Consider the following 26737-nt stretch of genomic DNA (forward strand, 5'->3'; position numbering starts at 1 on the left):
TCTGGAAAATCAGGGTCCTGCAGCTTCTCCACAAAAACACAGACGACAGAGTCCTTTCCAGTCCACCAACAGTTTCCAAAGTAGCTTGTTGCAATCCCATGAGAAGGCACCCTGGGGATCTGTGCCAGGCCCCGGGCACCACCTCTTTCCTTTGGTCCCTGCTGGACCCCAATTCCTAGAGCTACCGGAAGAGGGGCAGGCAGGAGGGGACGGACAGATGGACTTGGACAGGCTGCGGCAAAGCTCCTTCCACGGGCAGGCGAGGGAGGCCTGAGCTCCTCTCAAGTGGGGGGCTCTGGGCCCCCCCCGGAGCTGGCTCCGGATCCTTGCAAAGCTGCCCCATCAGCTTTGGGGCAGGAGTAGCTGCCTGAACCCGGTGCCGCAGGAAAGACACTTGCTGGTAATTGGCACCATGGAGATGGCCGCTGGGTTCTGGACTTGGCTCCGGGCAGCGAGCTTCCCAGGAGGCAAAAGGGGGGAGCGGTCGGACAGTGTCTGGGGCAGGAGAATGGTGTGCTCTGCCACCTCCATCTTTCCTTTCTCCAGATTGCAGCCACATCCACCAGGTCAAGAGCCGGCCAAGTCAAAGTGCAGCCAATCCCTTCGGGAGAGGGAAGGTCTCGGGGGGTAGGAGGCAAAGAAGGGGTGAGGGGGGGCCCTGGGGGCAGGTCTCCCCATTCTGCTTCCCTGCTGCGAGGGAAAACCCCGGCCTCCTCTGTTCAACGTGCCCCTGGGCCTGGGGTCCCAGGTCGGGGCTTGGCGGTCTCAGGCCATCTTGGGGAGCCCCTCCCCATCCCCGGCACTAAGATCGCTCGCCACAGGGCCCCACGGTGCTCTCCAGGGACAACTGGGATGGCTGCCGGAGCAGGGGGCCTGTGGCTGGGTCCACCATGGAGGAGGTGGGGAAGAGCTTGTACCAGCCCACGGCCAGGGTGGTCAAGTCCAGCTCCTCCAGCAGCACGCGGGCCACGCCCATGAACTGCTTCCGCTCCATCCGCCCGTAGTTGCCCCACACGATCACCTGCAGGCAAGAGACACAGGGGTTCAAATCCTGCCAGTGCCACTCATAGGCCCAGAACCAGAACCTGGGCCACCCCCACACCCAATTCACCTCTGAGACTGTGGATTCTCCTCTTTAAAACTGCTCAAGTCTGACCATATTTTCTGGCTCCAGTGCCACCATTATTGCTGGCCTGGATGGCTGGTTCCTGCCTGCAGCCTCGCCCTCTAGGTTCCACCCTCCATCTTTGAGCCCAAGCCTTGAGGGCTGACCTGCCGTCATGAGTCACCTGCCTGCTTCCCTTATGGACCCTCTGTTTCCAGATCCTCAGAAGCGCCCCAAATGAAACAAAGTCTTAAAAAGTGGCTGGGACCATGTGCATGCTGGCTTCCTTCCTTTCCCCAGCAGACCCTTTTCTGCGGTGCCTTCCCCAGGTCTTGGTCAACACCCTTTCTTGGAGCGGGCAGCTGGGTGGTCTCTGTGGCTGCAGGACCCTCATTTGCTCTTCTGTACTTCAGCTTCTAATTCCGTCCCCCTGGATGAAGGTGGGCTGGCTCAGTCATTCAGGAGAGCCTGGGGGCTTAACCTGCAGCCTTTGGAGTCAGACACATGTGGGTTGAAATGTCAGTCCTAGCTGTGTGGTGTGGGGCAAGGCATTTAAGACTCAGGGAGTCTCAGAGTTCTTGTTTGTAAATGGAATTATCCCCACTCAGCTTCCCTGCCAGGCAAGGACCAGAGGAGATGATGGATGTAAGAGCTCACTGTAAGCTGTAAACTGTTCCTCAAGCATAGCAGGTAATGTGAAAACAACTGTCCAGGAACTGTTCTAACAGCAGACCACCCTTAGATTCCAGCTTCCCAATAACCCTACAAAAATGAGCCCATTTCACAGCTGTTTAAACTGAGGCCCAGATAGGTTACATCATGTGCCCGAGGTTGCTCAACTAATAAGTCGTCAGTGCTCCTTATTCAGCTGATTAGAAGCCCACTTCTGTTCATGGATGGGTTCGTTTTCACTGGTGTTATGGGATGAACTGTGTCCCCCCAAATTCACGTTGAAGCCCTAACCCTCGGTACCTTAAAATGTGACTATATTGGGAGAAACAGCCTTTAAAGAGGTGATTAAGTTAAAATGAGGCCATTAGGGTGGGCCCTGAATCCAATACGACTGGAGGTCTTATAAGAAGAAGAAATTAGGACACACAGCGAGACACTGGAAATGCACATGCACAGAACAAAGATCATGTGAGGACACAGCGAGAAGGTGGCCATCTGCGAGCCAAGGAGAGGAGCCTCAGAAGAAACCAACCCTCGACACCTTCACCCTGGACCTCCAGCTCCCAGAGCTGCGAGAAGTAAATTTCTGTGCAGGCCGTCTAGTCTCCAGCACTTTGCAATGGCAGCCCCGCAAACTGACCCAACTGGCATTCCGGAGCTCGCCCGTGGTGGGTCGTCCTGCTCTGACATCAGAGCCTCAGCAGCAAGCACCCCAGGTCAGATTTCTGTTTCCCCACTCCCTCTGCATAGCAGACAGGGATGTGCCCCAGAGCTTCTCCAAAGATGGTCAGGCCAGAACACACAAACCTTCATCCAGTGGCCAGATGTGGCCCCCAGATGGTCTCCTGGTTGTTTTAAATTGTATATGAATGCTCTAGGTGAGAAGGGCTTTTCCAAACTTTCTTGACAGGGATATCCAGCAAGTGAGAGACCCACATCACCTGCCAGTGCACACAACAGAAGCGAGCACCTCACCAAATGAGACTTCCCTTATGGAGAGTGATGTTTTCTTTCCTATTTGTATTTCTTTCCTATTTCCTATTCCATTAAAAAAGAAATACTTGTTGAGACCTGCTAAACTGATTTCACAACTCACTGATGGGTCTCAACCCACAAGTTGAAAACTCTGCTCTAAGCGGGACCTTGGCCCCTCAGGTTAGCAAAAGTCCCACTGTCTTGGCAAATTCTAACACCTTGGCCCTGCCCACGTTTGCTCTGCCTGCCCAGGTGAAGAGTGAGAAACTGAGGTACAAGCCAGAGGGAGCAGGCCTATGGCTCCTGCAGGCATTCGACCTGGGGCCTGCCTAAACCCACGATGGGCAGCTGTCTCTAGTTCAGATCTGAGTGACCAATAGGATCCTCCTAATGACCAGAGAGCCAAATGCCTCTCTGGATCCTCCACAGGCTCCCCGTCTATGATCACTGGGCTCCGGGCCAAGCCCCTGGCCTTGTCATTGATGATGATGGTGATGGTCATGGTCATGATAGTGCTGGCGGCCATTTGCAGAGCACTTACCACAGACCCACCCTGCAAATACTTGTCTTGCACAAAGCGCATGATTCAATGCCGCAGTAATGATCTTAGGAGGCACCACGAGCGTCCCCATTTCACAGATGAAGAAGCTGAGGCTCAGAAAGGAACTGGTTCAAGGTCGCACAGCCAGTTGTGGAGCTCAGATCAACCACAGTGCTCCATGTCGTCCAGGTGAGGCCTCCCCAGGGGCGCCTCCCTCTCCCTCTGGTCTTGCACACACACCCCACGCCCCTCACCTGCAGGACTTTGCCCTGGGGACTCTCGGGAAACAGCAGCACCTGGTTATACAGCGGGTCCAGCGACTTACGGGCGACTTTGGTCTTCTTCTTGGCAATGCACACGCCGTTCTCTAGCAGGTAGGCCTTGATGTAGGCCGCTGGGGGCAGAGGCCAGCGGAGTGAGTTCTAGTCTGGGCTTCAAATGGTGCACAAAGGGTGCAGCAGAGGGAGGCTGCCCACCCACTGCTGGGGATGGGAGGGCCTCCATGGGGTCTGGGGAAGAGGTAACAGGGGCGAGTAGGGTGTTGGGTGGGGTGGTAGGGTGCAGCCAGGCTTGAGTGGGGCCTACTCAACCCCCGCGGGTGGTCCTTCCTGCCTCCCCCTTCCTTTGCTCACTCTCCACTGACCTGTTTTTTCTTTTGGTCCCTGCCTCACCCACCCCTCCCCTGGCTTATACATCCATCGCTGACCTAGTCACTCAACAAATGTTTATGCAGCACCCACTGTGTGCCATGCACCCTACCAGGCACTGGGGTATAAACAGGAAAGAGGGCCCCTGCCCTCCAGGAGCTCAGTCTAGTCAGGGAGGCTGACAAGGTCAACTACAATCTCAACTGGGTTGCCAGAACAAACCCTGAATCATCAGTTCCATGTGAGTCACTAGAGTTGGGACAGAGGGGTCCCCCACAGTTGGGCCCAATTTGCTCTCTTCTAGACCCAGACACCCCTCAGGATATCCTTCCCACCTCCACCCCTGCCTTGCAGAGGGGAGGGCAGACCCACACCTGGCAGTGTCTTGGAGCCTGGCTTGGCTGTCAGTCCCCGAGCCTGGATGATGTCCACTTCGAGCTGACCATTCCGTTCCTGCAAGCCAATCTCCACGTCCCCTGCAAGAGGACCCAGGAGACGAGAGTGGGAAGAGGCTTAGGAGCTCACTCAAGGGCTCAGTTCCTCCCCTCTGCTTAGGGATGAAATCCCCTCCCCTGCTCCCAGCCCAAAACAAGACCAGAACCAGCTCCCACTCCAAGTGCCTGGGCGCCTCTGAGGGCTGGCAGGTGCGACTAGACTCCAGGCTGGCTGCTCAGCAGATGGAGCCAAGGCAGAGCGGAAGGAGGGAGAGATGCAGGGCGTCTGGTGGGAGCCCCTCCCCGATTTGGAACAGGTCTTGGGGCACTCACCCATCGGCGTGGTGGCCAGGGTCTGGCGGCCCACAAACTGTGCTGGCCCCATGCTGCCCAGGAAGTCACTGAACTGGGCGTCCGACGCCAGGCAAACACCCCCATAGTTAAGGCTGCAGGAAGAAGAGAGAATACGAAAACAAACATTCCTGGGGGGCCGACCGAGGATGCTGATGACAGGCGGTCAGCTCTGGACCGTCCCTCATTCCATGTGATTTCTGTCCACATCCGTCACCCAGCCTCAGGCAGACTGGTGTCCTGTCTCTCCATCTTCTATCCTCATGGCCCTAAAGTCTCAGCTAGGACTCCTAAATTCTAGGGCTTAGCTTTGTGTCCTATACCATTCTCCTACCTCTCCTTGCCGAGCCTCAGGTTTCACCTCCGTGAAATGGGTATGGTGATGCCTGCCTCTTGGGGTGGTTGTAAGAATCAAGGGAGATGATGCTTGTCTGTGCCTGGCTCCTAGGGTTTGGTGTCACGATCCTCAAAATGTGGTCCAGAGACCAGCAGTATCACCCGGGAGCTACTTACAAACAGAATTGAGCCCCACTCTGCCCGCTAGATGCTGAATCAGAGTCTGCCTTTTAACACAAGCCTCAGAAGACTCGTTTGCACCTGATAGTTTGAGATGCACAGGACCCGTGGCTCAGCCTTGGAGGTATGCATTTGTTGCTGCTGCTGGGTGGCCCAATCTTTACTTCCCCTTCCTTTGGGAACAAGATCTGAAATCTCCTTTGGGGAGCCCCCTCCCCAAGCATTGATTTCTGCTGGAGTGGAACAGACCTGGCTCCAGAGGCTGGTGTGAGCTCAGCCTGGCCAATCAGGGCATTAGCTTCCCCCTGGCCAGTGATTGGCTCAGAGATGGGCATGTGGCCCAAATCAGCCCACAGGAATCTGGCCAGGAAGCACTGTTTGAATGGTGGGGAGTGAGAAGCTCTCTTCCTACCAGATGTGAAGTCGAGACACAAGACTGAGCTTCTGGCAGCTATCCTACTACCATCTGGAGTCCATGAATGGAGCCAGCAAACTGGTGGCCCTGTGTGAGCACCTGGATCAAGCTCTACCCGAAGCAAGTGCTTCATCTATTTTTTTTGGTTACATAAGTCAACAACAACAATAATTATTTTGCTTAAACCAGTTTTAGTCTTTTCTTCCCCATCTCTGAAATGGGAATAACAATGTTCCATCTCCTAGGTCTGCTGTTCATATTAAATGAGATGAGGCAATATGTACCGTGCCTGACGTACCCCTATCATTTTTAGGAGCAAAGCACCCACAACCCATTTTCTCATCTGACCCTCGCCACAAGCACAGGAAGGTGGTTTTCACCTTTCTCACTACTATTTAAACAAGGAGGCCCAGGTTCAGCCCGGCCTAAGGCCACAGAGCTCACAGGGCAGTCAGTACTAGAACACAATCGTTGTAACGCCAAATCCCAGGCCACTTTCCACCTGGGCTGTTCCAAGAGCAGCTCTCACAGGTGTCCCAGCAGTAGCCAGGGAGGTCTTTGAGCAGGAGGAGGAACTGCCTCGGGCCTCGAGGGCACTACACGCTTTGTTCCATGCCCTGAGAGCCACCACCCCACCCCAGGAGGCACTTCCAAGGGCGGAGGGGTTTCTGGTTCCGCCCCGCACGGGCACCCATGCTGCTTCCGAACCACTCTGCTATTTTCCCTTTTCCCAAGTTCTTCAGAGACACCAACGCTGTCACGGTCCTCTCTTCCTGCCTCCAGCTCCTCAGTCTAGAAGTCTTCCTGGGGGCGTGAACCAAAGCTTTCTGACTATTACGCCTAATTAATTCACAAAACCTCACAACGGGAACAGGATTTACCCACTTGCTCAGTCAAGTTCCAGGAGGATGTTCTCTGATCTAGCCCTCCCTATTTCACAGATTAGAAGACTGAGGCCCAGTGAGACAGACACCTGCCCAAGGTCTCTGTGACGGTCTCTGTGATGGCAGCGCTTGCTGCTCTACCAGGCTCCCTCCCGATTCAAGTCACCCGATAGCCTTTTGCACCTTTATTTATGCAAGAAATTCTAAGCAAGCTGAGGGAAGGGACAAGAGAAGACCCTGTGCACAAACACCTTGCTATTTTGCTGGGCGAACCTGTTGCTCCTACAGAAACAACTAAGAATAACATAACAGGGCACAACCAGTCCTAGACCCCCCTGCCTCGGGGTGCACACCTCAGTACCAAGGGCCTGCTCTGTGCCAGCGCCTGTCCAGGCTCTGGGGCTACAGCAGTGAACAATACAAGGCCCTGTCCTCAAGGACCGGACATTGTGGTGTGACCCCTGGATTGGCTCTACTGAAGCAGGCATGATTTCATCCAGTTGCCATGCAAGGATGCTGAGCTTCAGGAGGGAAAGCCACATAGTAACCTCGCCTTGTCCAGGACTAGTCTCGATACACGGGGTGGGCTCCCGGAAGCCCACCTGGTGTGTGTTGCTGTGTGTGGTTAAGGCCACATGTTCACCTCTTCCTCCTGGGTACACAGCTCAGTCCACCTCCCAGCCTCGTAACTGAGAGTGGCCTATGGACGTGAACTAACGTGATGTGGGCCATTTCCAGGCCTGTCCTATGAAAACCTCCCACAGGCCATCCCACACCCACGAAAACAGCTACCATCAAAAAGAACACAAAATTTAAAAAATGAAATAACAACCGTTGGCAAAGACGTGGAGAAATTGGAATCCTTGTGCACTGTTGAATGTCAAATGGTGCAGCCACTATGTAAAACAGTGTGGCAGTTCCTCAAAAAATTAAAAATAGAACTGCCATATGATCCAGCAATTCCACTTCTGGGTATATACCCTGCCTCAAAACTGAAAGCAGTGTTTCTAAGAGATACTTGTACACCCATGTTCATAGAAGCATTATTTGCAATAGCCAAAAGGTGGAAGCAATCCAAGTGCCTGTCACTGGATGGATGGATAAGCCAAGTGTGGTATGTACACACATGGGCTGTTATTCAGCTTTAACAAGGAAAGAAGTTTGGACACATGTTACAACATGGATGAACCTTGAAGATGTTATTCTAAGTGAAATAAGCCAGTCACGAAAGGACAAATACTACACGATTCCACTTACATGAGGTACCCAGTGGAGTCAAAGTCATAGAGACAGAAAGCAGAACGGTGGTTGCCAGGGGCTGGGGGAGGGGAGAATGGAAAGTTATTATTTGACGAGTACAGAGTTTCACTTTAACAAGATGAGAAGAGTTCTGGAGATGGATGGTGGTGATGGCAGCATAACAATGTGAATGTTCTTAATGCCATTCACTGAACCATACACTTAAAAATGGTTACAATGGTAAACTTCATGTTGTATGTATTTTACCATGATTAAAAAAACAAAAACAAAAACACCTCCCACATGCGACTTCTCTCTTCCCACATCAGAGTGTTCAGCAGAGGGTCTTAGGGCCCCAAGGATGGTGACGCCACAAGAGAAAAGGAACCTGGGCCCAATAGCCAGAAACATCTGCACTGAAGTTTGCATGAGCAAGAAATAAACGTTTTTATTAAGTCATTGATTAAAAAGTCTGCTTACAGCAACTGGCTTTACTATAACAAAGACAGTGAGCCTGTCCCCTGGCTGGAGCTGGTGGGTCCAGGGGTCGACCCCTGACCCGAGCTCAGGCAAACACTCTCTGGGAAATAAAAAAGAGAATCCCAGAGACCAACAGTCATGAGAACTGAGCCATGGGAATGGTCTGCCCTCACCAACAGCCCAAAACGACTACCCAGTCCTGGCTGCTCAGCTCTTCCCTCAACCACGTGAGACACCGCAGCATCGTTGCAATAAAGTCTGTTTTTACTTAAGTTAGCAGCAGAGTCAATGGCGGGATAGTAATTTGACATTTTGGCCTCAGTGCTTTTTCATTTTCATGATTTCCTACTACCCCCAGCCGCCCCGTGCCCTGTTCAGGCAGTAGCCAGGGTGCTCTACGTCCACAGCCTCAGAGCAGGGAGGACCGAGGAGGATGCAGAGAACAAGACAGCAGATTCTTGGCTTTTGAGTTTCACACCTAAGAAGAAATGGACTTAGAAGGATAGGGACAAAACCAGGCTGCCCTGCCCCAAACGAACGAACAATCCCCAGCGTGGAGGGCAGAGGGAGTCAGGCGGGGAGGGAAGAGAGCTGGGATGCTGGAGCATCCTCAAGGAAGGTCTGGGTCCTTGGGCTGGCGGCGCCGGGGATGACAGGAAACTCAGGTAGGTTTGGGGAATCTGGAAGCAGAGGGGACTCATGCTCATCCTTCTTATTGCGGGGAGCTGAGACAAGGGCTCGATGCCTTGCAGAAATGGCTGCCTGGTGTCTTGTCAAGTGAATCTGCGAGTCTCTGCGGCTCTGTGTGTCCCTCCACGCCCCAGGGAGGAGCATATGGCCCTCTGCATGTGAGAGAGGGCCAAATCAAGGCAGAGGCAGAGTAGTATTTGAATCCACACAGTCGGGCTTCTGAATCTATTATCTCAACAATTATGCAACAGTGTCACAGAGAAAGTGCTTAGAGAAAGGGAAAAACAACTTAAATATCTGGGGATGGAAATGTGTACCCATTATTCTTGCAAACCCAAAGACTCTTAACGAACAGCACCAAACTGTTCATTAGACTCTCTCATGGCTGGTGACATGGCCTTTCCTCCAAGCCCCTGTCGCTATTCCACCCCGCCCTCCTGGACGTCTCCGGGGGTCCAGGCTCCATTTTACAAGGAGGGTCTGGGCTCCGAAAGCCCCAGAAATAGCAGTGCCTCTTGGGTTCAAGTCACTGAAGGGGCCCAGCCTCCCAGGCAGCGGGGCCTTCTGCAGCCTGAAATTGAAAGTTTCCTCCAACATCATTGTCTGCTCCTCAGTTCCTGGTGGGATTGCGAGCAGACAATGGGGAACTGGCAGTCTGGTAATTAGCAGTAATTGTCTATAATATCTGGGCGGCTGCCTGATTTCCCATCCCAGGGTGCCTCGCCGGCTGCCAAGGAACCAGGCAGACGCCCCAGAAACCCTGAACGGGTTATCACATCCTCTTTGGGGCTGCAGGAAGGGAGAATAAAGTGGTGGCAGGTCCCTGCTGGCCAGAGGACCGACTGCATCGGAGACTCCACTCCACCTTGGGGTCTTCTCTGGAGCAGGACGAAAGGCAGGGGATACAAAGTCAGAGCTGGTTCTACTCCTCGCTAGTCAACTGCTTGCTGTGTGACCTCTGGCAGGCTGCTGGTGTCTCTGCACTTGAATCTTCTTATCTGCAAATGAGACCACCCCTCCCTCATGGACAGTGTGCAGCCATTTCATTGGTGGGGGCCTGTGCTGTTCCAGTCTTAACTGTTTTGAACATCTCTGTTCATAGCATCCATTCACAAAGGGAGAGGAAAAAGCTTGCTGAATTATTAAGTGCCACATACCTCCTACCACCTAGACCATACCTTGTATGCAGTAGGAACTCAATAATTGTTCACTGCCAAACCCTTCAGCTGGTGAAGGGAAAATATAGTGGTTAAGGTGGGACTTTGGCATAATACAGACCTTGGATTCCGGTGCTGTGCAACCTGGGCTAAATTTTGTAACCTCTCTGGGCTGTCGTTTCCTCATGCATAAAATGGGAATACGTCGTGATCGCCTTGCTGAGCTGTTGGGGAGAGTCAGTGAGATAATGCAGGCAAGGTGCTTAGCCCAGGGCCTAGAACACAGCATCTGCCGGAGGAATAAAGCGCACCACGGCTTGCAGGTCCCTGCTGCCCGGCCTGCCCAGACAGCTGGGGCCCCTTCGTGGCATTTCTGATTCCAGACCTGCTGGCAGTGCAGCATCTGGATGCCTGAGACCAAGCCCAGGGCATCTGGAGGTGGTGCTGGGGGGGCTGCAGCAGCTGGGTCCTCCCAGGACACATGCCATGTGGGTGGAGGCAGAAGCCGGAAACAGGATTACCACCCGTGTGCCACTGGCCTTTTCTTTTGTGTTAATGGTGAAATGAGATTTCCTGCATTTCAAATCCTGTTAGTTCTGTTTGTGGAGCTGAAACCCATTTGTCTTTTATTATTAACCTTTGAGCTCGGCTTGGCTGGATTTTCTGTGCTCTGGATGCTTTAAGAAGTAATTGGGTTATTTGGGGGTTTGATTCTCCTCTTTTCCAGATGGATCACCTGCCTCAGTCGCATCAGAGATTAAAAGGCTGCACAGCCCTCACGGTGATTATGGGTGATGTGGTTCTGAAAGGTTTGGGTAGTTTATGCGCAGTCTGTTCATCCAGTCACCACCTGTCCCCACATGTCCACCTGTCCATCAAGCTTCCCACAGACTTGCTGAGCCCATAATACATTCCATTCTGCTGTAACGTGAAACAGACATTTCTAAAAATTACCGGGAAGCACAAAATCCTGCCATAAACATCACAGAGCTGATGGGGAAAACAGAGTTAGGGGTGCAACACCCCCTATTTATTCCTCCTTCAGCAGAAAGGAAACCCAGGCTCCAAGAGCTGAAGGATGTCTTTACAATCAGTGAGCGGTGAAGCCAGGACTCCAATCCAGGCCTGCCTCACCCCAAAACGTGGACTGCACGTCCCTGTGCTCAGCTATGTCAGTGTCACATCAAAAACAAAGGGAAAGACAGGGACATGATAAAAATGGTAGCGCCGTCGTAGACATGTTAACTGGTTAGGAAATGCAGAAATATGACAGTCAATACGGCGCTTTACCTTGAAGATGGCCTGAGCTTGCTTGTGGAAGTGGGTGTCAGAAGGCCTGCAGCCTTAACTCTACTGCAAATCCTGCAAAGGGGTGAAGGAGGCTTTCAGAAACGGGAGGGGAAGTTCGAACGCCAGGGGTGCATGGGTGTGGCTCAGAACACGCACAGGCTGACGGAGCAGGTAGAGGTCCGAGGTGTGGGTGTCTTGTGTATTCCTATGTGGGTGCAATTTTCTGCCTTCACTAGTGTGTCTCGTGGATGAAATCACACCTGAGCAAAGGTGAAATCCGTGTTATGCTCAAGTTATTCCCTGATACTTTAATCGTGTTGGAACAAATCTATGTTTTCGAAACAAGCATTGTAGCGGAATTGACTGTATGCCAGGATACGTGGCATCACACAATCCTGGCTCCAGCTTCTCAAGCATTCAAGACATTTCCAGCTCCGCCCCCCAGCGCCCCTGCCCCCGCCCTGAGAGTGTGGTTCATGGCCATGAAGCTAGGGATTTATTTTTATTTATCAAAACTTTGCCATGAGTCAAGCACTAATAGTACTAGGTTATCAATAAAAGCTAGGTACTTAAGATATAATACCCACTTTACAGAAGGGGAAACTAAGATACAGAAATGTTAAATAATCCAACCAAGATCACGCTGTTAGTAAGCGGCAGACCCGGGACTTGAGACCTAGGAGTCTGGTTCCCGAGCTCATTTCTTAACCACTCTGCTGTGCTGTGTCTAAGGCCCCTGAGGGGACCTTAGCCTTGCCCATAGCTGAGCACAGGGAGTGCAGTCCACGTTTTGGGGTGAGGCAGGCCTGGATTGGAATCCTGGCTCCACCGCTCACTGATTGTAAAGACATCCTTCAGCTCTTGGAGCCTGGGTTTCCTTTTTGCTGAAGGAGGAATAAATGGCGATCGGATAACCCTCGGAGCTGTTGTAAGTATAAAATGAGATAAACTTCTTAGAATCTGGCAGAGTCAAATGCTCAACAAACACTAATGCTTATAAAACAAAACCAAACAAATTTCCTTCTCCAGCCCACGGCTACATCCGTCCTGGTTTGTCCTTCTGGCACGATGGCTCTGCTAATAGCAGGGGTGGGGGAGAGAGGGGATTCTGCCCGGCTTCCTGGGCCTTTGCTGAATAGGGAAACAGCCTTAGCAGGAACGAGACCCTGAGCCCGGGCGCGTCCCTGCCATCGGCTCACACTCTGCCTTCCAGGGCTGTGGGCACAGTGACCCAGACACTCAGGGAGCTGAATGCCCATGACCCAGACACATCAGGACAACGAGGGGCAGAGGGAAGGAGCAGGAGGGGTGCTGGGAGCCGGCTTTGAGAGCTGAAGGTTTACAGAGAGGATGCTGGGGCCCCAGATTCTGTGTGATGAAGGAGCCTGGGGAGGGGCGGGAAGGAGGGGGAACATGTGCATGCTTTCGTTCATAGCGCCTGCCCATTATTCATCAAAATTTGCAGAGTATCACCCGTGGGCCAGGCCCTGTGCCGGGCAGGCATCGAACTCAGTGTCCAGTGGGACAGACAGACACACACGTGACAATTAGGACAGAGTGATGGGTGCTGCGGTGGGGGAAGAACGGGCTGTGGAAGCTGCTGTTACAGTCAGAGGAAAGGTAGACCACACCGCTCCACTTCTCCCGTCCATGCCCACAGCAGACATTGCTAATCAACCTCAATACTCCTGCCAAGCCTGGACTGGGCTCCAGAATCCTTCTCAACACAGCACTCCAGGCAGCCACTATCAATTAAATGGAGTTGGCACATGACATAAAGCTTACGTGCTGGTTCTTAGCTGAGACCTGGAGGAGGAATGAGTCAGAGAGTGGAGAGGGCGTAGGGTAGGAGAGGCAGTGCCAGGTGGACGGAGCAACATATGCAAAGACCTGGAGGGGAGACGGAGGGGAGTGTAAGAGGTTCAGGGTGGTGGAGCGGGGGCCACATGGCTGGGGACTGAGAGAGGCTGGGAGAAGTCAGAGGAAATAAGTGCGGAGTGACAGACTATGGAGTTTAGACCAAAAAAGAGACTCGCAGGCATCCAGGCAAGAGTGATGAGTGGCCTCACCCGGGGGCGGGGATGGAGAGCAATGGATGGAGTCAGACAACTAAGGGTGAAATGGTAGAACTTAGTCATGGATTAGATGTGGAGTATGGGGAGCCGTTGAGAAGAACCCTGGGTTTCTGGTTTGGGCGGCCGGGAGATGGTGGAGCTGTGCCCTCTCCCAGGTAGCAGGCTCTGCTGCCCCCACCCCCACATCCCGACCCTCCCCACGTCAGTGCTCCCTGACGTCTAACTGCCAGTACCTGTGTTCCTTTGCCCACATCTCTCTGGGCCCAGGGCCCACAGTGCCACAGGAAGGGCAGGAGAGTTAATCGGGAGCAGCATCAACCAGTAACTGATGAGAGTCGGAGTATAAGGACTTCAGCTCCCTCACCTCCTGGGTGACGATGCAGGCGCATGTTCCACACTGGCTCCCAGAGGCCCCTGAGGATTAGGCTCTGGCTGCCCACAGTGGCGGCTGGCTTCTTAAAGCACGCGGCATTGGAGGCCTCCCCACCCCGTTTCTCTCATGTGCGCCTCTGTCCCGTTTTTTGGGAATCACCTCCCAAAGTGAACTGCTTGCACTCAAATCGCGTCTCGGGCCTGGCTCTGGGGAACCCAGACGAAGCAGAAGGCCACAGGGAGAATCTCAGCATGCAGGGAGGTCCGGAGAGGAGCTGTTCTTGTGGTCCTTTCTCAGGGGGCTGGAATCCCTGCTCTCTGGGGGAGATGGGCCTGCCAACCCACAGTTGTCCCTTTCCATCCTTTGCATGTAGAACCCCGACTTTCAATCAGGCAGAAAGGGCCCCGGCGAAAGAAAGCCCTTCCCCAGCTCCGGGGATAAACCACAATTGGTCCAACATGCTGAGGCCTGAGGAGGTAAAAGACGGAGGGATTCGAGTCTTTCATAGTATCATCCAGCCACCAAACCATCCTGGAAGCGTCCGTCTCCAGAAATCTTGACAGACGCAGCCATTAGATGAGGGCAGGAGTCGAGTGTAACGGTGAAGGGCAGACTCCAAATGCCTGGATTTGAATCCGGGCACCTGAAGCCACTTACTGGCTTTGTGACCTTGGGTAAGTTAATTCACCTCTCTTGGCTTCCGTTTCCTCATCTGTAGAATGGGGACATTAACAGTGCCGGTGTCATCAGGTTGTCACGAGAACTAAATGAGTCGATACACGTAAAAGCCCTCAGCACAGGGCCTGCACGCGGCTAGTGCTCTGTGACTGTTGCCTCTGGAACGTTATCACCGTTAAGTCAGGGCTTCTCAACCCTAACGTGCACACGAACCACTGGGGCATCTTGTTAAAATGCAGACTCTGATTAAGTGGGTCTGGGGGGTGGGGGGTTGGTCTGAGATGCTGCATTTCTAACAAGCCTCCCAGGGATGCCGATGCTGCTGGACCGTGGACCACACTTTGAACAGCGAGCACTGAGGTGGTTGTTAGGCAGTATTGTGTAATCTGGAGCCCAAGGATCTCCACTGACAGAACAGCCCACCCCATAGGGCCTTCCCCAGCCCCGAGACCTGGTTAGGGTGCAGCATTTCCAAAGTTCTCTATGCCTGTCCTTTGCAGCTCTCACCTAACTGCCAGGTCAGAGGAAGACAGGGTCTCTGAGGGCTCAGCCCAGTGTCTGGCACACTGCAGGTGCTCGATCACAGTTGCTGAAAGGAAAACCCCTGTGCCCGCTTGCAGGAACACACATGCCGGAGCTCCAGTGCTCAGGCAGACCCAGCAGCGCCAGGGGCTGCAGGCTCGCGGGGGCTGGCTCCCTGTGAGCCTCAGCTGGGCTGGCAGGAGCCCAGGGGGAGGACGGTCACACCCCCTCCTGTTTCAGAGCCTGGCATCTGGGTCCCACCAGTGCCCAAAATACCTCCAGAACAAGAAGCCTGATCACAGCTCAATGTCCCCACCTGTCCTTTCTACATCCCTTCCTCGCCCAGGTGCTGGGTGGAGTGGTAGCAGCGGGCTGGGCTCCACCAAGACCCTCCCCTCTGCTGGACACAGCAGCCTCCAACCCACCTAAAACTTCCTCAGTTGGACCCAAGACACCCACCCCAAACCTTTTTATAATCATAATCATCACAGCCCACATTGATCCCATGCTTGCTCTGTGCTATGCACTTTATAGACATGATTGCATACATGGTGGCTCCCTGTATCCATCAGGATGCGACTGCCCATAAGATGCAAACTACCCAACAAACAGTGGCTGAATCAACAAACGACAGTAGTCACAACTAATAATAATAATGCATGCTATATGCCAGTCACCGTTCTAAGTGCTTTTGCATATATTAACTCCTATAATCCTCACAATGACTCTATTAGTAGTCTGTATTATTACTGTCCCCTTTCTATAGAGGAAGAAACTGGGCTCAGAGAGGTAAAGTAACTTGCCCAAAGTCACACAGCTACTAAGAAGCAGAAACAAGGCACAAACCAGGATTGTCTGACTCCAAAGCTCTGGCTTGGAGCCTCTCTGTAATGGAATCAGACGCTCTGGTCCCTTAAAGCACATTACAGCAGATGATGACAGGAGCCGCCGTCCAAGCACCTGTCATGTGCAGGCATAATCTCATTCCCTGTCACAACACTCTCCTATGCTGCTCCCCTCAGACAAGCCATGTGGCCCCCCTGAGCCTTCACCTGCTCTTCTTTAAGACAGGACAGGAGCCTGCTGCTGCTCATGGCACCACGGTGCCCTCTCTGTGACCTGGTCCTCTGACCTTCCCATGAGGCCAACAGGCGAGATGTTTACCAGCCTCTTGAAGCTGAAGAGGCCAAGGGACTTGCCCAAGGCCACCCAGGGGATCAGTGGCAGAGTCAGGACTAGGACTCAAACCTCCTGACCTCCTGAAACTCAGCAGGGACCCACGGCCACCCAGATGCTTGGCATATCTTCCTCTAAGGTTTGCTGCCTTGCCAAGTTTCTCAGGTTGAAGAAAAACTTGTTCCCTTCCTCCTCCTCCTCCTCTCCCTTCCGCCTGTCCTCCTCCTCTTCTCGCCCTCCGGAAATTCTCCCTAGGAGGTGGGTGGAGCAGCAGCATCTGCCAAGGCAAGGCCATTCAGAGAGGCCGGAGAGGCCCAGTTTTGGAGGGGCTGGGGGTGTGAAGGCTTTCAGCCAACAGAAGCCCCCAGCCACAAAGCAGCCAGAAGTGGGAGGGGAGGAGAAGCTGGCGGCTGAGCCCCAGCCCCGGCCCTCAGTGGCTTGGCCGGGTATCTGCCCTGTCCAATGGAACTTTCTGCAATGATGGAAAAGTTCCACTTCTGCACTGTCCGATCTGGGTTGCCAAGGGACATGTGTTGCTACTGAGCACTTGAAATATGGCTAGTGCCACAGAGGAACAGAATATTTAATTTAATTTTAATTAATTTACATTTAAATAGCCACATGTGTCTAGGGTCTACTGTACTGGACGGCACGGCATCTAACTTTTCCAAGCCTATCTCCTCACGTGCTCGACAAGGATCCTGATACCCCATCTCTCTCTGGCTGAGGCTATCTCAGACAATGAAGCCATGTGGTCCCATGGAACAAGCCCCAGCTGAGAGTCAGGACTCCTGGATTCCCGAACTGTTAACATGCTGTGTGATCCAGGGCAACTCTTCAACCTCTCTGAGTGCCCTGGTCATCTGCACAATAAGGAAGATGCTTTGGATCAAAGCTTCTTTGCCAGCGATCCATGGATGGGTTTTAGGGGAATCTGGGAACACCCTACCATTATGAGAAGAGTGTGTTTGTGTGATTGTGCATGTGAGAATGAGTGTGTGTATTTTAGGGTGCCCATGCATGTATTTGTCAGGGGCTGGCCCTGACACAGCAGGCCCAAAGCTTTCCCAAAATTCTCAAAGGGGTGCAAAATTGCTCCAAAGGTGAGAACCCCCCATCTGGACTGGTCTTCTTTCTCCCAGAGAGCTTTTCAAAAGTGGAGCTGCTGGACGCCCCTCCCAGAAACGCTGATTCAGCAGCTTGGACTCGGAGCCCTACGATCTGCGTTTGTAATGAGCTCCCAGTGGCTCTGATGCACGGCCAGAGGCGAGACACACTGGCGAGGAGCCAGTCAGACCAGTGTGTTATGACTTGATGTATGTGAAATTCCTTATCAATCAGCAGTATATATTTTTAAAAACCAGTTGGGATTTAAGAAACTAAAAAAGTAAAGAAGAGAGAATAGTGACCAAAATAAAGGTCCTCTCGACCCCCTTCTATATTGACGGACACTGATCCCGGGCCCTTAGCTGCCAACCTCTGTCCTGTGCTCTTTATGAATATCAACCCATTTAATCCTCATAACACCCCTGGGAGGTTGGTACTATTATCCCCATTTTACAGATGAGGAAACTGAGGCACAGAGAGATGACTTGCCCAGGATCACACAGCCAGTGGTGAGGGAGCCAGGATTCAAATCTAGCAGTCGGGCACCACAGTCTGTGCTCTACTCGCTCTCCCTCGGAGCTTCCTTTCTTCATCACCCCCTTCTGAAGATGGGGACGACCCAGGAGTGCTGAGTCAATGCCCCTACCAGCCTGAGGCTGCCCCAGAGCCCCGGGAGGGCAGTGCTCAGTGCCTCCTGCCCACAACAGAGACTGTGAGAGTGAAGAGGGCTGGTGGGCAGGACCGGGCCCCACACTCACTTGCCCTCCGAGCCGTAGCTGTTCATGCTGTCCTCGATGGACTCGTGGCTGGCCTGGCGCAGCGTCCGGCTGGGCATCTCCACCGCCAGGCCCGTCTCCGTGCTCCTCTGGATGGCCCCCTTCAGCCTCCGGCTGTCCCCTTCTGGGCAGAGAGGCCAAGAGAGATGGGGAGAGAGACATGGGGTGGGAGGGGACAGAGAGGCAAGCCGTCTGGTTAGTGTTGCAGTGGCTGGTGGCTGCCCACCGTTGGCCCCCACCCCTCGTCCATCAACCTCCTCCTGGCACCAGCCTCACCTGCACGTGCCCTCACTGGGGCAGCCCTGCCCTTCACACCCACCCAACAAGCAGTATCACGAGTCCTGTTGACTGACGGATTCACTGCCATGTTCTTTTTCTCTCCCTTGAACTCACTTCTCCCCTGCAACCTTCTCCAAGTCCCTTCTCCTCCTCCTCTCCAGCTACTATTCGTGGAGCCCCTACTACGTGTCATACTCTGTCAAGGGCTTTGCATGGATTTAGACCAGGGTTTCTCCACCTCAGCACAACTGGCAGTTTGTCCAGGATATTGTTGTCAGGGGTGCCCTACGCATTGTAGGTCTAACAGTATCCCTGGCCTCGACCTACTAGATGCCATGGCAGCACCCTCCAGTTGTCGTGGTGATCAACATGTCTCCAGACACAGCCAAATATCCCCTGGGGGCAAAAATCACCCCTGACGGAGGACCACAGATTTAGATCATTAGCTCAGAATCCAGACTGCCCGGGTTTAAATTCTGGATCTCTTTCTCACTGGCTGTGACATTTTGGGCAAATTACTCAGCCTCTCTGTGCCTCCATTTCTTCAACTGTAAAAGGGAGAATGACAGGCTTATTATGAGGACAATGGCCCTCTGTCCTTGCTAGTCCCTCCCCTTGAACATCCTCTCTCCTGCTAGTAGCTCACTCCTTCCCGTCCACCTCGATCGAATGTCATCTTATCCGAGACCCTCCTTGCACTCTCCGGCCCCTCTTGCCCCCTGCCCCTCTCTGCCCTATCACCCTGCTTGGCTTTCTTCCTAACACTCACCACCCCTGATGTTGTACACTGTTGGTTTACTAACTAGCTTCCTCCACATAGAGGGTGAACTCCGTGAGGACACGGAACTTGTCTTGTTGACTGTTGAAGCCCCAGGACCAAGGCGGTGTTCAGCCACTGCAGGTGCTCCATTAATAACAGCTGATGAGCGAGTGTCTGCCTGAGAGCGGTCCTAATCCCCAACCGCCCAGGAGGGGGATGCGCCTGCTCATCCTGCCTTAGCACCGAGGACACAAGGCACAGAGGTTAAGTGACTCATCCATGCCCATACAGCCAAGTGGTGGCAGAGCCAGGATGTGACCCCAGGAGGGTCTTTTTACTCCCTACTCCACAGCCTGGTGATCAAGGTAAGCGTTCCACCTCCCACCACCCTGTAGGGACTGTGGGTTTGCTAGGGGAGGGGGTAGATCTTTACTGGGATCTTCCCAACGTCCCCACAAAGTCTGAGATGAGCTGGTACACCTCTGGGGCTTCCTCGGTGCTTGCTGAGTGACCTACCAGGAGAAAGCAGCACCACCATAACCCTGCTCGGCAAGGGGGAGCTGGGTCTGCATGCCAGGAGACAGGCCTCCTCCTGGCTCAACAATTCCCTGACTTTAAGACACACACACACACACGCAGAGATACAGATGCTCCGTGTGTGTTTCTCAGTGTGTACCCACAAGTTTCTCTCCCACACGTATCTGTGTTATTCAGACACTCAGATGCCCACACACTCAGAAAAACACACAGTAACACACACACACAGAGGAATCTACGTGCAAAGACACAGAGTGTGTTAATGTACGTCTGAGGATCGATATTTGTGTTTCCATGGGTCTCCAAATACCTATCATTCTGTGTTTCTGAGGCTAAATGGGTATATGTATCTGTGGGTGTGCCAGACACCCACACACACCTCTGTAAGAAGTATATGCCAACCCACTCAAGAAAGCACAGAGAGAAACTGACACTGTACATTTCTGTGTGTGCGCCACCCTGGGTGTTTCTGAACACGTGGGGGGACATGTGTGTCCCTGGGTCTGTGATTCCCTTCATTCATCATTTGTTCTTTCCCTAATTTGTATCAGCAACTGCCCCTCCTAACCATTTCTATGTTTCTCTGTGTACAGCAGATCCAGAGACACAGAGAAAGATCCAGAGACACATACCACATGCTCACTCAGAAACACAGCCACAGGCACAGAGAGACGTTCCTCCATTCGCTCACACACAAGCACAGTCACCCATCCAGGGACAAACACCCCCCTCAACTGGGGATACGGACCCATGACCTGGCACCACGCAGGCAGGCTGCAGATACCTGCCTGGGCTTTTTACCTCCCCGTGAGCCCTGTTCTGGAGCCCCACACTGGCTCATCTCCACCCACCAGGGTCTGACACATTTCTCCTGGAAAAGGGAGGACCAAAAAGCATGACAAACAGCTCAGTCTCCACGGGGGCTGAGGAGGAGGTGTGGAGAGGTGTGCTTCACGTCTGTGTGGCATTCTGCAGCCCCGGAGCATTTCACATGCAGTATCCTACGACTTGGGCCTCAGAACAGCCCTGCCCCACTAGCTGAGACTCGGGCAGGCCGGGTAGCACTCGCTGTTGAGTGGGCTAAACGAGAGAACATTTACCACAGCCTGGCACACAGTAGGTGCTAAACAAAAGCAGCCACAGCCACCGCAGAGAAAGACCTCCCAATGCACCCCAAATCAGCCCACACCAACTGTCTTGCATGTTCCCCAACATGCCACCCTCTCTACCTCAAGAGTCCCCAGTCTGGGGATCACAGCTGTACCCAACCGCATTGACAAGGTCCACCATCTGACCTCAGCCATCCAACCCTTCGTCTTGTCATTCTTGCCGACTCAGTCACAGTCCTCAAAGTGACTGTCCCAGTGCTCTGCTACTCCCCATTCCGGAACCCCATCCATCCCAACAGATGACCTTTCTCTCCCACTGGCTGAAAAGATATGTCTCTGTGACACGCTGTTTCTCATTTCCAAATTACACCATCCTCAGACCTTTAAACCTGCCTCTCAACTTTCCTCTCCTCAGAGAGGAAGGGGTGATCCTTCTCCTGGCCAAGGTTGACCCACCATCTGTTCTCTCCATCCTACCTCTTCCCACCCTCGCTGGGACCTCCTCCCTCCATGTGTCCTTTCTGGGCCTTGAATCTACCTCCTGTTGTCTGCTGGCTCTTTCCACTCCTCCTCAAGCCTGCTCACCACCCTCTTCGACTAACAAACTCCTTCAAAGAGCAGCCTCTGGCCTTCAGGTCACCAGCATGCAGTCTCCTCTCTTGAAGTGTGCCTTCCACCCCACCATTCCGTTCACACGGCTAACCAAACCAGTTTCCAGTGACTGCCTATGACCACGTACAAGGGCCTCATCTCAGTCCCCAACTCCTGAAGCACGGTGCTTCCATTCACTCAACAAACATTGATTGAGTGCCTTCTTGTTCAGTGGGGAGCCCTCGTGAAGATGTTAGACACACTTCTGAGTGCTGGTCTCCACTGATAAAACACACGGATGGGAGACAAGGAGGAATTTCAGCCCCTGCTTCTGGTCCATAGGGGCCCAGAAATAGACCCTGGCCTGATGCACAGAGTGGACAAGGATGATGCTCCACCCACATCCCCATTCATTTCCCTCCTTCCCACTTTTGTGAGGCCCCTCCACACTGGCTTCTGAAAGTGACTACCTGCCAACATTTCTCTTGGTGTCTTTAGGTCTTCCTTTGAGCTACCGAGCCCACTTTGCCCCCACATAGGCAGAGGCAGAAGTGCCTGGGAATTTATGACCCTGGCCCCCTTAGTCTAAGCCTAAATGGAACAGGAGAGTGAACTCTCAGGTCAGAACTCTGAGGCAGAACCCGGGCTCCCCAGAAGCCCTATGGGAGGGGCTGAACCGCCGTCCATGAGACCTGCCTGACAGCATGTCCCTGCTTGCTTCCTGTGTCACCGGTCTCCTGGGGGGGGGGGAGGGGGCTTCTCCTTCATACATCACCTGCACAGGAATCTCATCTCAGGGTCCTTTTTGGGGAAACCTGACCTATGACACCTGGCCTAGATGGCACCCTAAGGAAGTCAAAGTTCAAAACTCTTTGCACAGCTTGGTTCCAGAGACACAGAGAAAGATCTGGAGACACATACCACATGCTCACTCAGAAACACAGCCACAGGCACAGAGAGACATTCCTCCATTCGCTCACACACAAGCACAGTCACCCATCACGATGGCAACACCATTCCCTCCAAGAAATGTGGTAAGAAGAGCTGCTGCATAACGACTGCAGGCATGGAGTAGGGCCAGCCTCCCAAAGGGATGGCTAAGGGAAGCAAACGCATCATCCACGGCTGTCCCAGTGCTCCACTGGACATGCTTGGAGTTTGAGTCCTGTAAACTTTGGGTACCACTTGTGAGACTGCCCTTGAGGCTGGCCTGTGATGTACAAATAAATGGAGTTTGGATGACCTATTGTTGGCTACCCGCTCACACTCACTGCACCCGAAACTCAATCTGCACAGCTTGAATTTTCTCCTGCAGGGTTCTAGGTCCCTCCTCTCCCGACTTGTGAGGAGTATGTGTGTTGAGGGGGGCAGTGGGGAGAGGGTGTGTGGACAGCTGGAGTCCTGCCAGGAGCCAATAACAACCTGGGATACCAACACCACTGTGTGCCAAGCACCAGGCCTGATGCTGGGGATAGAAGAGAGAGCAAGAGGCGTGTGGTCCCTGACCCCACGGAGCTCACGGTTCAGAGCAGGAGGTGGACATTAAACAGATGACCACACTGATTAATCACAAGTGTGTTAATTGCTCTGCGGAACAAGCACAAGACATAACGATAGCACCCACTAGGGGGCCAGTGGGGGGGTGGGGACTAACATAGGCTACTGACTACTTCATCCTTTGAACGACAGTCACTTCAGATTCCTCCTTCTTGGACTTCCTCGATAGTGAGCCGAGTGGATCTCCTCCCATCAGTCTGACCACTGCCCCATCCCTACATGTTAGGCTCCCCCCATTCAGTCCTCAAGCTCGCTCTCTCTCTCTAGGTTCTCCCCCCTGTTGATTTCATTCCCCTCCCACTACCTCTGGACCACTGAAAGCAAATGAATCTTCGATCCCGATCTGTGGCCCTGAACTCTGTCCAGGGCAATACTTCCAACTGCATTTTGGACATCACCACCTGGAGCATGAGCAGCCTCCCTGGATGCAAGCTGGCCAAAACTAAACCCATCCCTGGCCCCACTTCTGCCAATCAACTCGTTCTGATTTATGCTCCCAATCTTCTCAGCCACCCAGACTCAGAAGCCCCCAAGGACCTCTCTGACTTTTTCCCCCTCTCTCATCAGATTCCAGGTCTCATAGTCCTTGTCCTTAATATCTCTTATATCTCTCCCTTTTTGTCCATTTTCACAGTCAACCACCCTAATTACCTCTAAAAAGTCTAAACTATTTTAACAGCCTCCTAACCGGTCTCCCAGCTTCCAACCCACTCACCCAACAAGCTATTAACAGATTAACTATCCTAAATTACCACTTCAGATCCAGCTATTCCACTCCTACTAACTCATTCTACACAAATAGTCACAAAAGTACACAAAGATGTGCATGAAGAGGTTCCCCACAGTATGTTCACAGCAACGAAATGCTGGACTTGACTGTCTATCAACAGGGGACTGGCTTAATAATGACACATTCCCACAACAAAATACCGTGTAACTGTTCAAAAGAATTATCTAGGGCCCGGCCCGGTGGCGCAGTGGTTAAGTTCACATGCTCTGCTTTGGCGGCCTGGGGTTCGCAGGTTTGGATCCTGGGTGCAGACCTAGCACCGCTCGCCAAGCCATGCTGTGGCAGCGTCCCACATAAAGTAGAGGAAGACTGGCACAGACGTTAGGTCAGCAACAATCTTCCTCAAGCAAAAAGAGGAAGATTGGCAACAGATGTTAGAAAAAAAAAGAATTATCTAGACCTACAGATACAGTGACATGGAAAGATTGCCTCAACATACTGTTAAGTTAAAAAAACATGTTGCAGGACATATGTAAAACATAATGCCATTTCTATGAAGCTATAGATAGTTTTTATATAGCTTTATCTTTATATTTATGCATAGGCACAGAAAAACCTGGGAGGATATGAACTAAACTGTTAATGCAGAATAACTAAGGGAGAAAGACTGTTAGAGGAAGTACGTGAAAGATTATTTTTTGTAGCTTTTAAATCTAAGTAGAGAGAAAGTGTATAAACCTCAAGTGGATAGCTTGACGAATTTTCACAAAGTAAATCCATCCGTGTAATCAGCACCCAGATGTAGAAACACAGCATTACTAGGGTCCTCAAAGTCCACTTGTGCCCAGCCCTCCAGTCTCTAACCGACTCCACAAGGGTAGCCATTATTCTGATCTCTAACACCAGATATTAGTTTTGCCTGTTTTTAAATTTTATAAACAGAGTATGGCCATTTTTTTTTGGCCTGGCTTCTTCTCCATAATATGCTGATAGTATAAGATCCATCCATATTATTGTGTGCAGTGGTAGACTGCTCACTATCACCACTAAATAGTATTCCACTGTATGAATATACCACAATGTACTTATTCAGTACAATTGTGACGGAATAATTTGATTTTTTTCCATTTTGGGGCTATCAGGAATATGTTGCTAGGATTACTTTAGTGCATGGCCTTTGGTGAACATTTGTACCCATGTCTCTTGGAAATAAACGTAGGCGTGGAATTGCTGGGTCACAGGGCAGGTATTTTCTCAGCTTTAGCCAACACTGCCATCAAATGACTTTCCAAAGTAGTTGTGCAATTTACACTCCAACCAGCACATCGGGAAGATTTTACTTCTCTTTTGTATGCTTCCATGTCTTTTGAATTTTTTATAGTTAAATGTATTAATTCTATAATGTAAATGAAGGTAAAATATAAATCTATAAATAAACCACAGCTTCAATCATGCCATGATTTCTATTTAAAACCTTAGAATGGTTCCCCATTGCCTGCCAAATTAGGTTCAACCTTCGCACTCAGGCATTCAAGACCATTATCTGATTCCCACCCCATCTGCTCCTGGTCTCCCCCACATTCTCTATACCCCAGCCCAGTGGGCACCTCATTGCTCTATGTACATCCTTAATTACTTCTGCATCCTGGTTTTCTCTCCTTTACTTTCCTCCCTTCCTCACCTTGCCTATCAAAATTCTAACCACCCTCCAGAGTTAAGCTTTAAATAACATCTATAATTTATCAGGCACTTGCCAAACTCTTCAGGCTGTTGTGATAACTAAATCTAAGAATAAAATAATGTCATAATATAATAACATTTAATCTCCAGGATTCCTAGGTGGGTGGCGGCATACAGTAGGCACTCAATAAAGATGACTATTATTAATATTATTATTATTATCACTGTGCCAGACACTATGCCAAGTGTTTTACATAGGTATCATCTCACTTAATTCTCACAATAAACTGTGAGATAGCTACTACTCTATTTTACAGGGGAAGGAAATGACAAATAAGAAGGTTAAGTAACTTCAAGGATACACACAGCTACTAATGGCACAGCTGGAACTCAAACCCAGGTCTTCATGACTCCAATCACCATGTTTTTAATGAAGCGCTAAACTAAACTTACTAAGCTCTACCACAGAATTCAAATACTGTCTCTTCCACAAAGACTTCCCTGATCAGACTCCTCGAGTCCCAGGGGCACTTCATCTTCACGTCTATTGGGGTATCTATTCCACTACACCTCGAAATACAGTCTTCAGTCAACCTAGCTGACGTCAGTGTCTACAGTGGAAGCTCGTTCTGCGTTTACTTCCCTTCAGCACCTAGGACAGCACTCACCATTACCCATCCCACTAACAGTGTGTTCGACTGAATTGGCTTTACTTTTAGGATGTATCCCCAAGAAAAATGCAAATTTTCCAGCAAAGAAAACAAGTAAATCTCACTCAATTGTTTATACCTGAATACGAATGTGTTTAATGTAATTTCTCCCAAAAAGTGTTCGTAAGGAATAGGATGATAAAGTGATGATAACGATAAATTATTAGAGTAGATACCATTATTTTTAGCACTTACCCTGAACAAGCAACTATTTTACATATATATATATATATAATTTAACCATAACTCTGAGAGTCAAGTATTATTATCCAATTCAACAAAAGGAACCAGGCTCAGAGCAGTTCAGAAATTTGCCCACGTTTACACCAGACAAGACAGAGCTGGGTTTTAAACGTGGGTCTTTGTGAAAACAGATCCTATACTCTTAACCACTAGAGACCCCAGGAATGTGGGGGTGGGAGGGAGAGGAAGAAGGGAACATATCTATTCTCCACTTTGACATTTTATTGAAGTGCGTCTTTACAGCTTTGTTTTCCAGATGAGGAACCCAATGCTGAGAGAGGTTATGTGACTTGCTCCAGGTCCCCAGGCTCTAAAATCCCTAACCATGTCACTGACCAGAGAGTAATGTCATCTCTGAGAGTGGCCCACTCCAGGTCCATGTCACAGCCTGTGAAGGCCCCCAGACACAAGAGCTCTGGGTCATGGGGTCATTTTAAA

General features: G+C 51.6%; 1 protein-coding gene across 1 annotated transcript in view; it reads right to left on the reverse strand.

Annotated features, from left to right (window-relative positions):
* Positions 1–802: 802 nt before the first annotated feature.
* The window catches only part of RIMS4 (regulating synaptic membrane exocytosis 4), a 56624-nt gene continuing 30689 nt past the window's right edge, over positions 803–26737 (reverse strand). The window contains exons 2-6 of the mRNA XM_046679840.1: positions 18086–18227; positions 4708–4820; positions 4315–4416; positions 3548–3687; positions 803–1021 (exon numbers count right to left, since the gene is read on the reverse strand). Of these exons, the coding sequence (XP_046535796.1) occupies positions 803–1021; positions 3548–3687; positions 4315–4416; positions 4708–4820; positions 18086–18227 (716 nt within the window). The remainder of the gene's footprint in view (positions 1022–3547; positions 3688–4314; positions 4417–4707; positions 4821–18085; positions 18228–26737) is intronic.

This window comes from Equus quagga, chromosome 12 (genome assembly GCF_021613505.1).
Source record: "Equus quagga isolate Etosha38 chromosome 12, UCLA_HA_Equagga_1.0, whole genome shotgun sequence".
In the NCBI taxonomy this organism is placed as follows: domain Eukaryota; kingdom Metazoa; phylum Chordata; class Mammalia; order Perissodactyla; family Equidae; genus Equus; species Equus quagga.